This window comes from Bradysia coprophila, unplaced genomic scaffold, assembly GCF_014529535.1.
Source record: "Bradysia coprophila strain Holo2 unplaced genomic scaffold, BU_Bcop_v1 contig_138, whole genome shotgun sequence".
Lineage (NCBI taxonomy): Eukaryota > Metazoa > Arthropoda > Insecta > Diptera > Sciaridae > Bradysia > Bradysia coprophila.
In genome coordinates this window covers 2,513,132-2,534,935 of record NW_023503409.1, presented here as the reverse complement: position 1 = coordinate 2,534,935, position 21,804 = coordinate 2,513,132, and the positions used below count along the sequence as shown (strand labels likewise).

General features: G+C 34.7%; 3 protein-coding genes across 4 annotated transcripts in view; all 3 read right to left on the bottom strand.

The window, feature by feature from the left end:
- The window catches only part of LOC119073651 (neurocalcin homolog), a 64,476-nt gene that overhangs the window by 24,226 nt on the left and 18,446 nt on the right, over positions 1 to 21,804 (bottom strand). The window lies entirely within an intron of this gene.
- Positions 1 to 21,804, bottom strand: part of LOC119073654 (neuronal calcium sensor 2) — a 59,302-nt gene that overhangs the window by 19,201 nt on the left and 18,297 nt on the right. For both annotated transcript variants that reach the window (XM_037179255.1, XM_037179254.1), the window contains exon 2: positions 8,585 to 8,699. In XM_037179255.1, the coding sequence (XP_037035150.1) occupies positions 8,585 to 8,695 (111 nt within the window). In that variant the 5' untranslated portion in view covers positions 8,696 to 8,699. The remainder of the gene's footprint in view (positions 1 to 8,584; positions 8,700 to 21,804) is intronic.
- LOC119073185 (piggyBac transposable element-derived protein 3-like) lies at positions 16,598 to 18,515 on the bottom strand. Its single transcript, XM_037178492.1, has 2 exons — positions 18,496 to 18,515; positions 16,598 to 18,434 (listed from the first exon to the last, which is right to left on the bottom strand). The coding sequence occupies exons 1-2, from the start codon at positions 18,513 to 18,515 to the stop codon at positions 16,598 to 16,600; spliced, it is 1,857 nt and encodes a 618-aa protein (XP_037034387.1).

Here is a 21,804-nt window from a genome sequence, read left to right as displayed (position 1 = left end):
AGAATTTTTTTGAAAGTGGTTTTGGGTTCTAGGGTCGAAGTCCTTTCTAGGTACCTATAAAAAGTTCCACTAGAAAACACGCCCGATTTCGGTAGGCTGTTTTTCAAAAGAATCCCTCACAAGGAAATATCAAGATGACTTAATGTAACACTCATTTTCTTTTTTACCTTTTGCTTTTTCAGCCAGGGGCGAATAGTTTAATTTCATTTTAGTCACAAACCAAGACTAACTGTTTTACATATAATTTGTGAGTTGATTGAGTGATTGGTTTCTCTATGTACCAGCGTTACAATAGTTTCACTCTTTTAGTTCCACTTTTTTTGTGGAACTAGAAAAAGTGAAACTATTGTAACGTTGCATATATGCGGCGTTACAATAGTACCACATTTTTAGTTTCACAAGCTAGCGAAATTTGAAAACGGCTAGCTTGTGAAACTAAAAAAGTGGTACTATTGTAACGCCGCATATATGCAGCGTTACAATAGTTTCACTTTTTTAGTTTCATTTTTTTTGTGGAACTGAAAAAAGTGGTACTATTGTAACGTTGCATATATACGGCGTTACAATAGTACCACTTTTTTAGTTTCAATTTATTTTTCAATTTCCTGAAAAGTGGTACTATTGTAACGCTGCATATATGCGGAGTTACAATTGTACCACTTTTTTTAGTTCAACTTTCCAAATTTGTCTAATGGTGTATGAAGGTGGAAGCACACAGTATAGCTAAACAACTGTAACTAATACTAATTAAGAAGTCCTGCGTATATCTTAATTATTTTTATTCCTGTAGGATATCAAGTTTTGTGAAATTTCTGATACTGACATGTCGGTATTGACTTTTTTAAATAAATTTATTAATAATTTTTTATGAAAAGTCCGAAAGAAAGTACTTTAGGCTGAAAGATAACGCTCCACGTTTTCGTAGGTCTCCAAGGTTTATAGACTTTTTATGTGGAAGCGAAAGAATAAGGCAAGTCGTATATCCTGAGTTCAGCTTCTGCTATTTTAGATTAAATAAATGATACTACATGTTGTTTACAGAGCCTGATGAAATCGAAATGCCATTTGTAGTCGTATTTATAGAATGTTCATACTTGACCTGCTTTTGATCCAATTGGAAGCCTATCTGGAAGATTTTCGTATAAAAGCTGTTACGTGAACAGTAACCCATAGTGCGTCCGCTAAAGCAAAAGCTTGTGTAAATTGAGGTAAAATTGATTTTAATATGATCCCCCAAAAAACCCAGAAGGGTAAAAGTGTGACGCAAGTCCTTGTTTCTGCTTACAAAATAACTGATATCGCTGAGGGTGACGCATTCTGAGCCTCAACGCAAAAATTTTATCAACAAAAAATTGACTCAAAAAACTTAGTAAAGAAAATCTTACAAAAAAATTGCGTCACAAGTGGCAGATGATTCAGGGTATATTTTTCCCTATTTTAACTATTTTCGGAACAGTAGTTTCCTCAACATCTGCCACTTGTGACGCAATTTTTTTGTAAGATTTTCTTTACTAAGTTTTTTGAGTCAATTTTTTGTTGATAAAATTTTTGCGTTGAGGCTCAGAATGCGTCACCCTCAGCGATATCAGTTATTTTGTAAGCAGAAACAAGGACTTGCGTCACACTTTTACCCTTCTGGGTTTTTTGGGGGATATCAGTTCTTTTGGAAGTTTAGGGGTAGGGGTCACTAGTTTTGTAAGCTTCTCACGTCGACTACAGCTCAAATCCATCGAAAAATACGGTGGAAGTTAGGAAGTGCCAGAGAAATCATATGTCATCCCAAAATTTAGGAACCAACATTGGAACAACTCACTTATATCGGAAATACCCCAAATCCATCAAAAAAACCGATGGAAGTTAGGAAGTGCCAGAGGAATCATCTGTCATCCCAAAATTTAGGAACCAACCTTAGAACATCTGACTCATGTCGAAAATAACCCAAATCCATCAAAAAGTCCGATGGAAGTTAGGAAGTGCCAGAGGAATCATCTGTCATCCCAAAATTTAGGAACCAACCTTGGAACACCTCATTTATATCGAAAATAACCCAAATCCATCAAAAAGTCCGATGGAAGTTAGGAAGTGCCAGAGGAACAATCTGTCATCCTAAAATTTAGGAACCAACCTTAGAACATCTCACTCATGTCGAAAATAACCCAAATCCATCAAAAAGTCTGATGGAAGTTAGGAAGTGCCAGAGGAATCATCTGTCATCCCAAAATTTAGGAACCAACCTTAGAACATCTCACTCATGTCGAAAATAACCCAAATCCATCAAAAAGTCCGATGGAAGTTAGGAAGTGCCAGAGGAATCATCTGTCATCCCAAAATTTAGGAACCAACCCTGGAACACCTCACTTATATCGAAAATAACCCAAATCCATCAAAAAGTCCGATGGAAGTTAGGAAGTGCCAGAGGAATCATCTGTCATCCCAAAATTTAGGAACCAACCTTGGAACACCTCACTTATATCGAAAATAACCCAAATCCATCAAAAAGTCCGATGGAAGTTAGGAAGTGCCAGAGGAATCATCTGTCATCCCAAAATTTAGGAACCAACCTTGGAACACCTCATTTATATCGAAAATAACCCAAATCCATCAAAAAATCCGATGGAAGTTAGGAAGTGCCAGAGGAATCATCTGTCATCCTTAAATTTGGGAACCGACCTGGTGGATGTTAATATTTAATAATCCACACAATTTCCAACAAGAAACACATCCAAAAACAACACACACCTTTCACCACATTACCATCCATATCATGCAATAAAATATACAAAACACACACACACACACACATACAAATTGGTTTTTATATGGCATTTGTATGGAGACTTTGAGGAGCTCCAGCTCCCAAGATATGGGTTTTTTCCAACTTTTGAAAATTCCATTCTTATTTTTGGGCCATTATTAACCTATGACCAAAATTTCAGGAAAATCTATAGAAACGTTTAGGAGTTGCTGGATCCACTTTTCCATAGGAACTAAGTAACTAAGTAACTAAGTAACTAAGTAACTAACTAACTAACTAACGTAGGCGATTTCAGTTATCTGAAAAAACGAAATTTTGCTTATTTTCATACAAACATCAATATTTCGAAGTTCAATATCTCGGCCAATTTTGAAGCTGCAGTAACGTGTGATAGCTCGTTGAACTCGTATAAATTCCTAGATTTCAGATATCTTAGTTTGGGTGTCGTTGGAGTTGAGGGGGAGAAGTCAAAAAGTTGCTGTAAATATGCTCCGCCGTCCTCAAAAAAATTTTGTTAAAACATTTTTGGTAGTGGACTTGCGTCACGCCCGCTTACTAACGTGCGGGCATGATCTGGATGGAATGCTGATTCCAAAATCATCGGGGCCAACTCCAGCAGCTTACTCGTTCCGCTGGGATTGGTCGTTATGTCGCTTTAGCTTCACTAAATTTTCATGCCAGTCTCAAAACAGATATCGATTAGGAATAAGCCGTAGGATATTCTTAAAAGTCCAAAAAAAAAATTAGAATAATTTTGTTGTTGACAAAAAAATCTAAAATTGTTGAAAAAATGGCGTAAGATTCATTTTTTCTGTTTAAAACCTTAAAATTCGATCGAAATACTAAAAAATCCAGAAAACTTTCTTAGGAAAGATTATAGCCAAATCAAAATGCCATACCGCTTTAAAAGATATCCTGCCTAGAGTGCACTTTTTCATAGGGTATTTCAAAAGTGGCAAATAGAATTTGTCCATTTTTTTTGGTTATTTTGTTTTCAAACGAGATGTACTAGTAAAATAAGTGAAACCTGTACATTTTTTCCACACTTTTTCCACCTTCGGAGATCTTCCATCAGCAACCAGCTCGAGACTACCGGAGGCCTGTGATGATGTATAATGATGTATATATCTATCCCAGACGAAATGGGTCCGATTTTGATATCTATCAACAGAATGCAATCCCTCTATCTCAATCGATAAAACTCCATAAAAGACGCAAACCTAGCAAAATCTGGTTCTTATTCTTTAAAAATAACTTATAAATTACCAGACAAAATTTAAAATATCGGATTCGACCGCTTTTTTATGCAGGGCTAATTACCATACCACTAAACGCGTGGATTGGGAAATTATATTCGACCGTGGGACTGTAATTTTTTTTCTTTTTACAAATATTTTAATTTTTTCAACCGTTATATTCATCAAATCAGTAAAAAAAAACCTTAAAGGGTAAATGTGACGCAAGTTCTTTATCTTACTTATAAAATAACTGATATCGCTGAGGGTGACGCATTGTGCGCCGTACGCAAAAGTTTTATCAACAAAATTGACCCAAAAAATTTGTGAAAGAAAATTTTACAAAAATAAATTTGCGTCACAAGTGGCAGATGTTGTATTAGAAAAATGGTTAAAAAATGTACTGAAAGAATTTAAACGGAAGAAAACCGAATTTACTCAACGAAATGTACTAAATGTGCATTGACTTTAGAACATTTAATGGCCTTTATAGTTAAGGCAAGTACACAGTTCCTGAAAAATGGTTGAAAAATGACTGAAAAATAGCATACGGTCCACTGGCTGAAAAATGTTTGAAAAATGTGTGGAATCACAGTCCAAAGTTACCAAATTATGTTTTAATGGAATACAAATCCTGCGCTATTGGTAACTTTGGCGAAAAATAATTACCAAGAGCGCAGTATTTGTATATCATTAGATTGTAAGTCGGTAACTTTGGACTGTAGTTCCACACATTTTTCAAACATTTTTCAGCCAGTATGCTATTTTTCAGTCATTTTTCAACCATTTTTCAGGAACTGTGTACTCATCTTTAGCATAAAAACAGGACCGAAACCCCATCTCATTGGCAAATCCACTGCACGGAATGTCCGTTAATTGTACGTTGAGTGTTCAACTGATGTGGTATAACAGAACTTCAAACTGATACATTCTGATTGTACGTTTTACATTTTTTTTTTGATATTACAGTCAAAGGCAGTCAATTTTCAGCATAAATTAGCTTCAGCTGTTTTTCAGCTGATCCATACAAACAATCACAACCGTTTATACGTCTTTATACGGTTTTACCACTATCATGCGCGTACGTGTAGCAGCTTCAACCGTATGAACAAGGAAAACCAGTTTTGATTGTATGTGAGGATCAGCTGAAAAACAGCTAAAGCAAATTTATGCTGAAAATTGACTGCCTTTGACTGTACCTAATTTTTAAAATGTTCCATATTTTCCTAATTTTTCTAAAAAAAAAATTCCCTAAAATAGTCCTTGTCTACATGATTGTACAATACAAACAAACCAACAAAGTCCTAATCGAAACGAATGAATTATTTTTTATTGTTTCTGGTTGATGCCGACACAGCTATACGTATGAATATTGACAAATAGATTCTAATTCTAATTAATACGTTATTTGCGCAACGCCACTAGTATTAAAATATACTATTTCCTAACGCATGCTTAGAGGTGTGCGCCGGTCAAAAATTCTCGGCGGCGGCTAGCCGAGTGTAGATGTGTCGGCGGCGGCGCGCCGAAAACGATATTTCTCGGCGGCTCGGCTCAGCCGCGGCGCGCCGATAAATTTCAAATAATTTAAAAAATAATATAAAAACATACAAAAGTCAGTGTTTTTTTTACAGATAGTTCGACATAAGAATGCTTACTTCATTTCTTTCAAATTTTTTATATTTGAAAATTTAATTCGAAGAGAACAATAAACTGGGTGTGCTAATTGGTTTGTTCCAAGATCATTTCGAAATGCCAAATTTCATCCACAGAAGGCAACTTAACCTCCACTTTCAGGTTGACGAAAATTTTTACAAATTTGTTGACGTTTAGAAATCGTGGATGAAATCGTTGTCGTTCGTGTTGTCAAAGTTCGGGTTTACAGTTATTTGGAAAGAACAACAAAACTTTTAATGTTTATTGTCAAAAGCTAATAGTATTTTCTAATTAGTGGTATGCCTCGAGTTACTTTTTCAAAATATGCAGATCGATGGTATAAAATACGTAACGCGAGAGAGTCATACGTAGGTCTGGACATTTTGTTACAGATAGTGCAAAATATTCAGAACTAAATGGAAACTTAGATACGAGATATAATGAAGTCTGGAAAATACAGACTTTGTGGATCATACCAGAACTTTAAAAAGCTCGGATATGTATTTTTCTGAAAGCCATTTCTACCTGTAAGTCACTAGAGAGTAAAAAAAGCTCTTAAAATGCTTGAAATGCAAGGTGAGGTTGAAGTCGACTGAAATTTGTTTTCAAAATTTTTAAAGACATTGAATTTGACAAGAGCTACCAGTCTCGCAAGGCAACAAGTAGAATCTTTTGTCTCAAACAACAGAACAACAGTCTTTCATAATCAGCTTTAAGAATACATACATTTACATGACCGCTTGTGAAAAACTTAACAGATGAAAGGTTCATCGATATTATAATGACGGAAAAACGTAATTTAGGAAACATTATCACTCGCGGAACTACAAAAAATACTAAGAACGAAGATTTGCGATTGCTACCGTTCAAAGAAAAGCTAAACTCCATCGGAGTAATTTGAAAAATCGTGATATTTAGTTGAATGTGGCCCTAAACTTATTTTGTTGTTCAGCCGATGAAAACTGTCGGCGGCTGGCGGCGGCTGATGTCATTTTTATGTACCGGCGGCGGCGCTCGGCTGAGTACCTCCAGCCGGCGGCGCGCCGGCTGAACTCGGCGGCGCACACCTCTACGCATGCTAAAAGTTTTTTTTTTGCGAATAATTAGGAAAAACGGATGAAATTTACTCGAATTATATGCAAAATACAATTAGGGCCGAGAAGCGGCCTTAGTCCTAGGACCCAAATTTAAAACGTTTCACATTCTATTCGGTATTCAGTTACCTTCCATATAAGACAGAAACTAGCAAAATTGGATGAGATTTACTAGATTTATATGCAAAATACACTTAAGGCCGAGTAGCCTTTCACTTCCAGTGCCCTTACTCACCCGATTTAAAAAAAAAACTTTTTTTTCGACAACCTATCTTTTGCCGTTTCCTTTCCATTTTTTCACAGTTTGTTTTGGCGTAAATATCCACAAAAGACTTAAACCACTTAGGCGGATTCCTTCAATTTCCTATGAGCCCCTTTGTACTTCGTACGGGGCTAAAAATCCACACGTTTTCAAGCAAGACATTTTAAGAACCCTCGAGCCTTTGCTAAAATTATAGTCTGCATTTGGTCGTTTTGTATTTGATTTTCGATGATATCTCCTTATAAAGATCTTTCAAAAATATGGAACCATTATTTCCATTGCAAATGTGTTAACTTTCAATGAAAATTATGGTTTAGTAGAGTAAAACTAAAAAAGTGATACTATTGTAACGTCGCATATATGCAGCGTTACAATAGTACCACTTTTTAGGAAATTGAAAAAAAAATTGAAACTAAAAAAGTGGTACTATTGTAACGCCGTATATATGCAACGTTACAATAGTACCACTTTTTTCAGTTCCACAAAAAAAAATGAAACTAAAAAAGTGAAACTATTGTAACGCTGCATATATGCGGCGTTACAATAGTACCACTTTTTTAGTTTCACAAGCTAGCCGTTTTCAAATTTCGCTAGCTTGTGAAACTAAAAATGTGGTACTATTGTAACGCCGCATATATGCAGCGTTACAATAGTTTCACTTTTTCTAGTTCCACAAAAAAAGTGGAACTAAAAGAGTGAAACTATTGTAACGCTGGTTCTCTATGTACAAAACACAACCCTTTAAATATAAATTTTACCTCGCAAACTCGCGCGTAAGATATACTTTACGCATTGGTTTGAAGTTTATTGTTTGACCTGTTTACTTGCAGCTCGAGTCGAAGGTGAGCCACAGTGGTTAAAATAAAAATCTCCAAACCAGTACGTAGTTTAATATTTATCTGTTTCATACTTATTTCCGTGTTCGACAAACAATGTCGAGTAGCTATATGAATCCCTAAATGCACAAAGAGGACGCGTGACATTAGCGAATTATAATAGTTAATACAATGTAAATATTATTGATCCTTTCATAAAGCTATACGAAGTAGAGTTTTTGATCATTGATTAAAAAGAAAACTGATGTACTTGTGTCATAGGTAGTAATGAATGTTTCATATGTCACCTTTTGCTCCTTGTACTCTTCTGCTTAGTGTATACCTTTTACTTTAATCTTTTATATATTTCTCGCTTAAAAAACGCACTTTATCTGACCGCAAACTTCGATATAACGAAGGCTTTGCGATTCGCGTTTAAACATCAAATACATAATCCAATACATAAGCTTTATAGTTGAACTGTAAAAGTACGTAGATGACAGAATGTGTGTTTTGTTTTTGGTCAAATAAAGGGGTCTAAGCGCTCAATACATAAAAAAAATATTCAACAAGAACTGTATGGGTATTTTACAGTTATTGTAGTATAAATAACTATTATAAACGCCGAGAGTATCACGCCATAATCATTAAATCGAATACTTCTTCAGTTCAAAGTTTCATCTTTATGTTTGTGTGTACGACTTGCTATACAAGGTAACATTGACCGGAATTCAAATCTACTCCACCAACATAGCAAATAAATTTACCTTAAATCCTTTGTACCATTCCTTTATGGTCGCCTCATCATATCGCGTATGTGTTTTTAAAAATTCCATATCTTCTTTCGTCAATCGATCTTTGCTTCCTAGGCAGCCCATTTTTCTGTAAATGTAAAAAAAAATCGAAATTAAGAATGACGAGCTTATCAATAAATTAAATTTTTCATTTTCTAAACTAAAATTTATTCATTGTATACTGTAAGAAGCAACGATATTCGTCATAAATCAGTTATGGGTATCCATATATCACGATAATTGTCACGGTATAAAACTTTCCGACACAACCAGAATCGCATCTTGTAAACATGAAAATCTATTGTCTGGACTGAAAAACTGTAAAACTTAACGAGAAAAGTAAAAGAATGGAGAAAACGGTCCGCAGAGGATATACTATAAGTACAAGGTTTGATTTATGAACAGAAAGTACAAGTTGCAACCCTTTTATTCTTTGAGCCCCATTGATCGCATCTCGAAGTAACAAATTTAAGGCTGACAACACAAAAGTTTTTCAAGACACCCTACTTTGGGTATTTATAAAAATAAAATAAAAAATCGGGAAATATTCACAAATCCACTCTTCTTTGGAAATCTTCAACAAGTCTTGAAAATTGGTTGAGCCACGGTCAAAGGTGTGTGCACCGTTTAAAATATTGGGTCGAAAAGGTTTACATTTTGTAGGATGATTACTCAACGGAAAGAAAGGTCTTCTTTACTACACATATTCTCGATTAACTTTTCTATATGTTCAAATAAATTGCGATCTCATTGGCATTGATGTCTACACTGTGTGTAGAGCTAATAAATTTTCATTGATTGAATGCATCAAATTATTATGTGATCTACCGTACTGTTGCACTCTAAGTCCTCCCTCTAAATTTGATATACTCTTACACTCAAAACCATTTGACCTACATAATCATTACACAACAGTCCTTGCTATCGTAGCCATCTCATCTCATCAATATTTTCACTACTTTTGTGTCACTAATCCCTTTATTATAAAATCGATTCTGACTTCACAAAATATATACATTTTTCGATCCGTATATATTGCAAACTCAGTGAAATTGAACAAATGAGCATGAAGCATCGCATCAAACGGCAATCAACTGTATTTTGCATAATTGGAATTCGCATTACTACGACAAAGTTTTACAGTAACAAGCTAGCTGTGTTCTGAGACGTTTATTAACACGATTTTCAGACGGTTTGTTAGTTCGTTTGTGTAGCTTGAAAACTATGTCTGAATAGAAGCGAATAATTAAAATACTCATTAGTGTGTTCTTTTCTGTTAAACGTAACTTAAACGCTGTGGAAGCGACAACCATAAAACGAAATGTTTTTGATCCATTTGATTAAACTTCAGCTAATTAAAATGAAATGATAAAATAAAGGAAGAATATTTCTTTATGTGCTAACTACACGTTATCTGTGTCTATAAATATAGAATATATATAACACATCAACGTGCTGTGCACAAAATATTCGAAATACAATATTGGAGGGAAAAACCATAAAAGTTACAAGAATCTCATTCGTTTCGTGTTAAATGAAATGTGTCTATCTAAAAAAGCTTTTAGAATATTGTTAGCGAAATAGTTTAGTCGAATAAAAGTATTTAACAAGTTGCGTATAAAATTAAATTTATTTAAAAGTGTGATTAAGCATAACGAATACGAAATTAATAAATTTTGTCTCTTTTGTCTTGTATATAAATTTGAGATTCTAAAATTTGTGCGGCCCCATACCAAGCGGATTATACAGATACATAACAAATAATATAACATCTAAAACGGATACACCACAAAAAGGGTATATTTGTAGCAAATCCCTAGTGAAAATGTTACTCTACCATGGCATTGCATCAGTGGGAATTGAAGGGATTCCTAAATATGTTTATAAACACACAGATCTATACGTACCTATAGCTGTGTAGCTATAATAATATTAATAATAATATATAATCCTCCTTCTGAATCTATATATACACCCAGGACCGGATCGGTAGCATTAGTTACATTTAAATCTGAAGCAAAAGGAATATTAATTCTGGAAAGAGTATTGCCGATTATATATACACGTTGTTACGTTGAAGTTTGTACTGCTATAGCGTTTCGTTGGTGATAGTAGCTTCTATACTTTATCTTCAATCGTATTAATTTCTATGAGCACGATTTACACATAATTTATTGAAAAGCGTTGCCATATGGACAGTAACTGAAAAGGCTAAATACCATCAACACCAGATAACACTTTCAAATTAAGAGTCGACAACAAACTATTAAGGATAGAGATACTTGATTCAAAAACACACTTGAAAATTGTATGAAGCGATCGTGTATGCTATGTTAAACTTGTATACAAATTAGAATTTCATCACTTCGTGCTTACAGTTTGTTAAGTGATGATGCATAATCGTATATATTCATGGAATGACCGATGCACATTTTCTGCTTGGAGTATTTACAATTTTGTGTAAAAATAAAGGGTTTGGCTATTAATTGAATTCGTCATTAAAAGGTGAAAATGGTGTGTGTTGCTATTTACAGGAGAGCATTATATGCAACAACTAACACTACATCCACGGCACACTGACCATTTCCTCGAACTGCATTATAGCAGAGTGTGTGTGTGTTAAATTTAATGGAGTGCTTCCCTGAACCGTGTGTGTGTGAATTGGTTTTCACACAACAAATTTATAATTGAAAACGCTTATACATACATGGTCTGAGTAATGGCTACTCCCGTTCCTGTGCGGCTGTGATAATTTGATTTATCAACATGAAACCATTCATAATAACGTGAAAATAGACAAATTATACTTCTGAAAATACCATTATTTTACTGAATTAGAGGAAAAGTTATTGAGGCGATAATGTATTGTTTTGCATTAACGCATTGCACTGGATGTTTTTCACCAACAAAATTAATTACAGTTGAGATTAATGCTGCTGCCAACGCTGACCGCAAAGTTACAATAAAATTATTGAATACACTTATACATCTAGGGGGTGGAATACAATTTGATAATTCTTTCTTCGCCATTGAACCGAATATTCCATGGACATACTTGAACGAGATTTCTACCATTTATGATTGTATTGTAAATACGAGTTAAAACATCGACCACGTGTCAAAAGTTTCAAATGATAATAGTTGAATGTGGTGAATGTTGAGTGTAAAGGTTGTTTAAGATAAACAACCACAGAAAATCATTTTCCTGTGTATCCAACTGTGCACTTCAAAAACTCTTATATTTTATTGTTTGTTGGTTACTATGGCTTTTAACATTTAACAGTAAAATTTCGACAAAACCCTGTAAACAACTTCGATGTTTCTGCGAAGCCAAAAAGTTAGAAGTTTCACTTCATTGTTAACATCCATTAAAAACATTAATTTTTGTTGATTTCTTTGAACGAAATGATTCCACCCTTTGTGATACTTTACAACAACGATTCGAAATGGCAAAGTGAACTGAAATATCCTGCTTTTTATTAATAAAGCAAAAAAAAAGAAGAAGAAATGAAATACACGGTGCTTTGCTGCAGTAGATGTTGTATTGTGTAGATTTGTGTAGCTGTTTGCTTATTTCACACAATGGAACCCCTCAATTTTGCGTTGCATGCAAGATATATTACTCCTTATTTAATTCAATTAAAATTCTAAATTAGTTTTGAGATTTGTGCTGCACAGAAACGTTTTGCGATGAGAAATGTTTCATTTCTCTACCATAGTAATTTAGCAATCTCATTGCGAAATGAAAGTTACCAGTACATTTGTTTCAAACCGCTGTGAATTATTCTTTCTTATGTGGAATATAATACGGTTTTTCCATGGTCTCGATGAAATTGAAAATCGATTAACTGAATTCTGAGAATAGCTTAAAAGATTCATGAATTTTCGCACAAAACAAACTTTGGTTGATACAGACGGAGAAACACAAGAAATCACAATTACAATCCAGTTCTCGTTATTCATTTCACATGCATTGCTAAAGGTTAGACATTTTCGTATGTGTATGGATATTAAAATTGATATCGGAAATGGATGTGGTGGATCGAATAACATCGATTGGATTATAATCGTCGAAAATGTGATTTCTATATTTTCTCCCACTGTATTACGTTTAATACACATGTACTACTCTCCCAAATTGCTTGATTTGTTTGCTCGTATAACATTTTCTATCGAGTTCTACCCTGTTTATGTACATATAATACACACAGATACCGACCTTTCCACATAATACACATCTGTCCCATGAGACTCATTCAAAAATACATTATTAAAAAAAAAATTGGATCAATATTCAGCGCTAGCCTACCTTTTGTGATATTATAACTCTGTGTATAAAGTCACAATAATTCAAACATATAGAACCACCTTAATATTCGTATTTTTTTTATATCATCCAAATTATAGATTTGGATTTTATTTGACAGCATACAACAGGCTCTGACTGGTATACAAAAATATAAAATGATAATCCTGAACCCATAATGTTTAATCCATTAAGGGGAAAAAAGTATCTAATTTACTAATCTTTAACAACAATATTACATACTTCTTTCAAACCCATTCCGTTACGTTAATTAAAATGCCTTCACTACATCTTTTCTCGTTTAAATTAATTTTCTTGGGAGAAATTTTCCCTTTCATTAAGCCTCGACCAAAAAAAAAAAACATTTTTATTTGTCCGTCAAATGACGCCAAACTTTTATCTGGTGTGCGATATGGTGCTACCTTGATTTAGTCGGAATGAATTAGGCGGCATGCTAACGTAGCCATTGGTATTATGTATATCTATAATACACTACACATGTCGTAGAGTAAATGTTGCTTCAAAACATTCATTGAATTTTCATTTATCAACTCTTCTCAGTAACCTTTTGCCCTACTTTTTTCATGTATGTTATGCAATAGCAACTAGCCAGGACTATTGTGTTTGAGCTAGGCGCTTCCACTAAAAGCTGTTTACATATAATTAGACGTTTTTTTTATGTATTTTCGTAAAAAAAAGTATACACAAAACTGTACGAAATGTGGTACAACGTGCTGTATAGTCAAAGTATACATGATACATAATGTACAATGTTTATGTTCCTTACTCTTTCGTCGTCCCATGTGAATCTTGAAATTTGTCAGATGTCTAGTTAGGTTAATTATGATTCTGGTGCTTCACACATTGTTTTGGGAAAAGAATTCGTTCTGAGACGAATTAACTTTAAAAACATTTTTTTGAAGTCGTAAATTCGCCTCGAATTCTAATAATATCAATTTTAGTTACTCCCTGTACAGGGACCATTTTGTGTGTGTTAAAACTATATTGGTAGCCACTCTATTATGTGACCACCATGGTTCAAATAAAACTTAGAGCAGTTTAATGACTCAGCTAATGAATGGATTTTATCTACATCCTTTTCTTGATTTTTACAATGCTGGCACGTTTTAGCCCCTTATAAACAGCAAATGTATCGCCATATCTTCATTTCATTCATTTTATTACTTTTTTTAACAAGTGAACCGCAGTAGAATCTGAAGCAATTCTGAGGAGCTACAAATAACGAGTAAATCTTGTTGTTAGTTACAAATGACTAGCCGTGTTTATAAAAGGTCAGCATTAACTCGGTAAATGCACAGTGCAGAAATCAACATTTTTCCGAAATTATGTTGCTTCTTCTAATCTCCAGTGCGATGACCTTTTTTCCGTAATATGTGGTAAAAGTAAATTGCTCTCTGGTGAATTTTAATGGATTCAGCAAAGAGAAAAAACTGGTGTATACGTCAAACCGAAGACAAAGTTGATAGGATCGAATAACCTTTATGTTAATTTTCGGATAATACAAGGAGGTAATTTGTTGTTGGCGATGGTATACAAACACTGTATTATGAATTATTAATAGAAGGAGTTTACCGAATATAATTTTTGAATTTGTACAAGATCAAATTAATCATGGTATATATATACATATAACATTTCAATATTTACCTACATATAACGATTCACGTGCACATATATATAAGCACAACACAGCCTATAATGTACGTATATGAGCTAACGTGTTTCATGGAAATTGAGAATATTTTTGTAGCGTCTGGATTTTACGGATATGTGTGTTTTATGCGAGGTTTTACGTATAATTAGAATGAATAAATTTCCATCACATTTTAACAATCCAATTTGTTTTATATTCAAATACTCAAAAAGATGTGAGACAGAAATATACAATTTTTTTTACAACTTGATTTAAATAGTCGAGTCTCTTTCTGAATAGGAAAACTTTCAAACCGTTTTGGCAATACTGTGTTGTGTTATTTACTTTCGGTAAAACTATATTTGCATTTCGCTTAAGCAAATTTACTGAAAGTGAGGCATATTTTCATATTTCAAAGATTTGAATAAAGTGGATCAATTTATGGCGCTTGAATTACTTTCGTTTGGCTAATTAACTGAATTAGTGATACATTCCAGACTCGGAAGAAATCAATCAATTTAATACCTTGAGATCTGAGAAAATGTATTTAATTTTATGATCTGCCTTGATTTTCTATGCAGAGGCAGACAGATACTTAAGTTAAGTGTAAGTATTCGAAAAGTGAAAACAGGAATAGGAACATGTCATTGGATTAACCCATTAACTTGAAGTTTTTCTGGAGCCTTCTTTTTTCAGTTTTTTTTCGCTTGATTTATAAGATTCAGACTCTACTGAAATATGGTTCACATGTTCCTGACGTCTCAATCTATCTTGTTCCCAGCTCTAGAACTCAGGCATTCTGAGGAATTTTGAAGATTTTTTTGGTTATATGTTGAGGAAATGGGATGATTGAGGTAATTCTAGGTTGGTTCCTAGGAATAGATCAGTCTAAACAGTTCCCAGTTCTAGAACTCAGGCAGTGTGAGGAATTTCGAAGTATTTTTTGGTTATATGTTGAGGAAATGGGATGATTGAGGTAATTCTAGGTTGGTTCCTATGAACAGACCAGTCTAGACAATTCCTAGTTCTAGAACTCAGGCAGTTCGAGGAATTTCGAAGTATTTTTTGGTTATATGTTGAGGAAATGGGATGATTGAAGTAATTCTAGGTTGGTTCCTAGGAACATACCAGTCTAGACAGTTCCCAGTTCTAGAACTCAGGCAGTTTGAGGAATTTCGAAGTATTTTTTGGTTATATGTTGAGGAAATGGGATGATTGAAGTAATTCTAGGTTGGTTCCTAGGAACATAACAGTCTAGACAGTTCCCAGTTCTAGAACTCAGGCAGTTTGAGGAATTTCGAAGTATTTTTTGGTTATATGTTGAGGAAATGGGATGATTGAGGTAATTCTAGGTTGGTTCCTAGGAACATACCAGTCTAGACAGTTCCCAGTTCTAGAACTCAGGCAGTTTGAGGAATTTCGAAGGATTTTTTGGTTATATGTTGAGGAAATGGGTTGATTGAGCTTATTCTAGGTTGGTTCCTAGGAACAGACAAGTCTAAACTGTTCCCATCTCCAGAACTCAGACAATTCGATAAATGTCACACTGTTTTTTGGTTATATGTTGAGGAGACGGAATGATTGAAATAATTCTAGGTTAGTTCCTGGGTACACACCAGCGATAAACTGTTCCTAGCGTCAGAAATCAGACGTTTCAAGGAACTTTCAATAAATTTTTTGAGAAACGTTCAGAATGGGGTTATTGAGTTAGTTTTATGTTGATTCCTGGGACCTGGTCAGTATGATTTAGCTGGTGACTTGCAAAGTGAAAAAAAATACAAACTAAATGTAATTCAAAAAGCTTATCTGTTTTATTCCAGAAAAACTTAGGTCGTAAAAGTACAAAATCACAGAATGTTTTCGTCATGACTAGACTCTGTTAGTCTACTGAAATAATTAAAAATATTCTACCGGATACTCAGTCATGCAACAACAACTAAATAAATGATAAAATTAGGAATCAGATTCAGTTCATAAGTTGACAGTTTAGCGGTCCGCATTGAGTTTACCACAACTAACAAATGAGCTACGGGCTCGTATGATAATCAAAGAAACAGTCGTTGTTTGTGTTGCAGCAAAGATGAACATTACATTTGGAGCAAACCACCAATGACTTTAGGTTGCATGACTCCAATTTGCATCTCAGCCGTGTTTGAGAATGTTTCGGCAAGTGGTTCAATCCATCATATCGAATGCAATGATCGGTTTTACTCTCCCGACTCTTCCCATTGTTATTCTGTTTCGAACGAATTTCGTCAAGCGTAAGGCGAGTAGTTCTCTTGGCGTTCGTATGTGGGTCTAATAGCTGGTTTGCCAGTTTCATCCGAAACGCAAGCAAATCCATTATTTCCCGAGCCGGAATCTGTAACTTTTGGCAGTCCATCTTATATTCGATCCAACATTGAACGATCGAAAAATCAATGAAATGTGTAACCATACGCAACGTCCACTTTTTGGATCGAATAGAAATGCGATAATAGCTTATCATCTGGTTCATCAAGTCAACTCCGCCCATGTTGATATTGTATTCGCGGACTATCTGTGGTCTTTCGATTGCTAACTTTTGTTGCGAGCCTTTATCAAAACGATGAGCCTTATCAGTGACCCCAATGCCAACATAATTTGAAGCCAAAGCCACACATTTGTTGTCAAACCATTTGACACATACAACCGATCCATCTGCGCTCACTTTTTGTTCGGATGATCCACGTCCTTTTTTCTTCATTTCAGCGTCGGAAGTGAACGGTGGTTTGGCGAATCGATCAAGTCTCACTGTACCTGCAGCATATATTTCCTTTTGTGCCAGCACTTGGAACAATTGGAATGTTGAGAAAAAATTGTCGAAAAACAATTTGTGGCCACTCTTGTCGATTCGATTGGCTAAGTGTAATACCATAGTTGCTCCAGATCCAAATGTTGACAGCATCTTTGGATCAAATTCGGTCGTTGAGCCTTGATAACAGATGAAATCATAGGCTAAGCCACTTTTCCCGCAAAGAACCAAGTTTTTTATGCCCCATTTTATTTTCGGCTTGTTCTTCACGTACTGCTTTACCCCTTTAGTGACTCTGCCTCGCATCGGTATCATCTGCTCGTCCACCGATAAGAATTCTTCCACCGGCAGTTCAAGGCATCGTTTTCTAACGGCATCCATCAGAGGCCGCACTCTCACAAATTTATCGGTGCAGTCTTTCGGAATTTTCTCGACGTCGATCAAATGGAGATTGGTCCTTAGAAGATAAAATCGGTAAAGGGGAATAGTGTCCCGAAACATCTTCAAATCCAAATCTTTTGAGTAGAACAATTCGATGCGCGGTAACTTTAAGTTACCCATGTAGATTTGGAGGCCAATGAACTGCTTGATTTCTGGTTTGTTAGTCGGGTACCACTTCTTTGTTTTCTGTTGTTCGGCATAAATGTTTGTGAAGGTGACAAATGCATCAAACATTTCTTCAGGGATGTACCTCATAAAATAGTCGAGAGGTGACAGGTTTTCGTCTTCCGCATCTTCAGTGTCAGCTGAATGTTCAAATTTGAAGTCCTTCTTATTTACATTACCAGCACGCCACTTTATACTTTTTTTCTCAGTGAATATCCATTCGTGCTCAACGCCAGTTTGCGGTAGATTATTGTCCGTTGCAATCAAGTCATCACAACTGAATCCGTGAAATTCATCATCGTCAGAATTGCCTTCGATGAATTGTTCATCGTCGACACTAAGAAATTCACTTCCAATTCGTATACGTTTGTACTGCACGTTGCTTTCTTCGGATTCACTCTCAGCATCATTGTCGCTAAATTCGATGTCCGAATTTACGAAATCATCATAGACTCCATCGGTTGATACTCGAGGTTTGTTGGCCCTGTTATTTTCAAAGTTGGTGAGGTGACCCGAATTATATTCAATAATATCTAAATTTTAACCTTTTCACTCGTCTTGGCATCGCAGCTTCGTAGAATCTTACAAAATTCACACAAAAAATCAATCGAATACGTACGTACACTTGTTTCCAGATAATGACGCTATTGCTAGACACATTGAATAACATCGACTAGTCAAATACAGTAGCAATGTTCAAATTGTAACGGTTAAATTTGAAGAATGGTAGTGTAGCCATAGATGTATGTATAGAGATAGAGACTATCTAGATTTTAGTCAATCTCAGCCGACATCTTTCATTCGTTGCAACACGTATAGATCTATACAGATTTCAGATCGCTCATAACTTGTAAGAGAGATTGAAAGTAAATTCGATAAGTGGTACTCATTTATATTTATGACAAACCATTATAGAAAGCAATCATCAAAATCAGAACAATATTTTAGTAGAACATCAATTATCTCTCTGCTTACAGTATCGAAAATGAAATATTTTCTGTAGAGAAACCTGAGAGCAAATAAAGCTGTAGGGGTGGGTATATTATTATAGGAACAGAAGCATTTTTTACTAGGGTTGTACTCATGGTGTATTGTAACGCACTGGCAACAATTATCACTGTTCATTTTACTAAAAAAAAAAATCTGAACTCAGTGACGACGAAACTTTCGGTTGCATAAATAACTATTATAACACAGCGCCAATCAGGCACACACAAAATGAAACTCAAAGTTTGTTTTTAATTCTTCTGATGATAAAGGAAGAAGCAATCATGGTTTTTATTGACACACAAGTGGACATTACACTTTACACAATACGCTTGTGTCTTATAAACACACGAACCAAATTTACAACGAAGACGCCGTTGTGAGTGTTTCGGAAGATGGTTTAGGCCGTCATATCGGATTTGGTCATCTGTTCGGGTTTCACGTGGATTATGACTATTAGAATTTAAAATAAACGTGTAGTAGTTATACCAAAAGAAATGGGGTAGAAAACAACCTTTCGCCCTGTGCCGACATGGTAAAATTTAGAAAGATACACCTGAACGTTCCTATGTTGAGAACACGACAATTGCTTGAAACGACTGAGTTGCTCACACATATTTTATTTCGGTCGAGAGGAATCAGACAGCAGATGTCCAACAAAACAATATTTTGTTTTGTTGCAACTTCCAATATGTTTTCTATTGATTTACATGATGAGAGAGAGACTGTAAATATAAATAACTGGCGTAAGTTTTAGAGTGACGCAAGTTCCAAGAAATCGCGTGAATGATTGAATGAATAAGAATGTATAGGAAAGTGAAGGGAGTAATTTATGATGAAACATTAGGAACCAATATACAAAAACCTTAGTAATCTCAAAAGTCCAGATGAGATCCCAAAAAAACATCACAATTCTTTCAAAAACATGAAGTTCTAGAACTGGGAAGATGAGGAGTGATAGAAGCTTTAATCCTAGGAACCGATAAACCCCCTCAATAATAAAACAAATAAAAACAACATAAAATGTTGTTTCTTCAACTACTTAAAAAAAAATCGTCACCTATCTTTCTACCACCGAGTACTTCATTTTACACCCAATTCGAGTGGTCTAGCTCATGATCAGCGTGGATAGATTTTCATAAATATAGCGATGGATCCGCTCAATGCTTGTCATATGCATCATTTGTACACGTTGTGCCATCGGAAAGTGTATCTGTAAAACGTTCAGATCGACCTGCGATGTAAGTTCACTGGAATAGACCCTCAAGCTTACTCTCTTGAGTAGCCCAACACTATAAACACTATAAACGGATTCACAGATTGCACTAGAATTGAGATTTTAATATTATTTATATGATTCGAGGAATATTATGTCATAAATTAATAAAAAAAACTGAATAAATAATACGATTTTCAAAATGGGTCACCCATGACCCGTTTCTCTTCAGTGAGTTAAAAGTACTTAAATGAACAAAATAAACTCGAAATAGGCGATGTGTTCCACTTATCGGAAAACAAATCAGATTCTTTCTGAGACGTGTCTTATCTCCTGATAAAGAACTCCTAGTATTTTTAAATATCAATGTTAATAACCTCTACGAACAGGGACTTTTACCACTATTTACACACACAACCATAAGCGAAAAAATATTTTAATGTTATTTAAAGCTTTTATGAACAAACAATGAAAAACGATTTCACATTTTTGTGTGGCATCCTGCGGGAATTACCCCTGAGATTACACAACCTTCGTAAATTAATTCATTTTAACAATATTTACGCTCAGTTAGTTAACATTAGTGTTGAAAAACTTTTCGACAAAAATACCAACAACGAAATCGGGAAATCCGATTCCAACCATTGCTAAAACAAAAACAAAAATAATATCTGGACTGTTGTATATACAGCTGTGGAAGAAGATGTAGTTAGCATCTAATCTACTTTACATAATTCCTAATTTCGTCTTATATGGTAGCAACTATTGTCGGCTGTATCTCGTGTAAATTGAAGATCAATACGACATGAAGTCCCAATACGGTATTCCTTTACCTTCAAAATATCCTTGTTTCCCTGACATTGTATATATATAAGGATACAGGCATGAAGAAGAATCGTGTCCCTAGTGATTAAGTAGATGTGGGGTTGTGGCGTATTCATGTCGTGCACAGGCTTCCAACATTTTTTTCGTCCTATGTGTTTTCGGTTATACAAAACTTCAGCTCGTCGACCAACATTTCTGTTGCAAATGGATTGGGACATGAAAGTAAGTGGAAGCTTTTCAACTAGTCTGAGTAATACACAAAAATGTTTTCTCGTATGGTTACAATATGTCTGATGCGAGAGCATATTCGATGAAATATTCAATATTCTTTGATATATCTAAGATGAAAATCTCATTTGATCCACATTGTTGGAAGATCAAACAAGATATTTCATTGATTTCCTTTTATGTTGAAAATATTACGCATAAATATGATTCACTCACATTTTATACATTCCATACGACTCATCAATGCTAACAAAATAATTCCAAGCCAGTTCAAAAAAAAAATCGTCATCCATCGATCCACTCAAGTATACGTAATTAAATAACCGAATATATTCAGTCCAATTTTATACAAGAAAAAAATTTATTGTTCGACGAATCAAAATTACATAAAAGTTTGTTCGTGTGTGTTGTCGAATATGAAAAAAAATTACGCCAAAAACCTATGTAAAAAAAAAGCTGAACCAATATTGATTCTCTATTTTTATTGTAGAAAAGTTGTTACAGCTGGTAAACTAATGGTCATCATTCCGATACTTAAGCTGTTATGCCAAAAGAGCATTAAAGAAATTGAAGTAGTATCTATTTCTGGATAATTGCG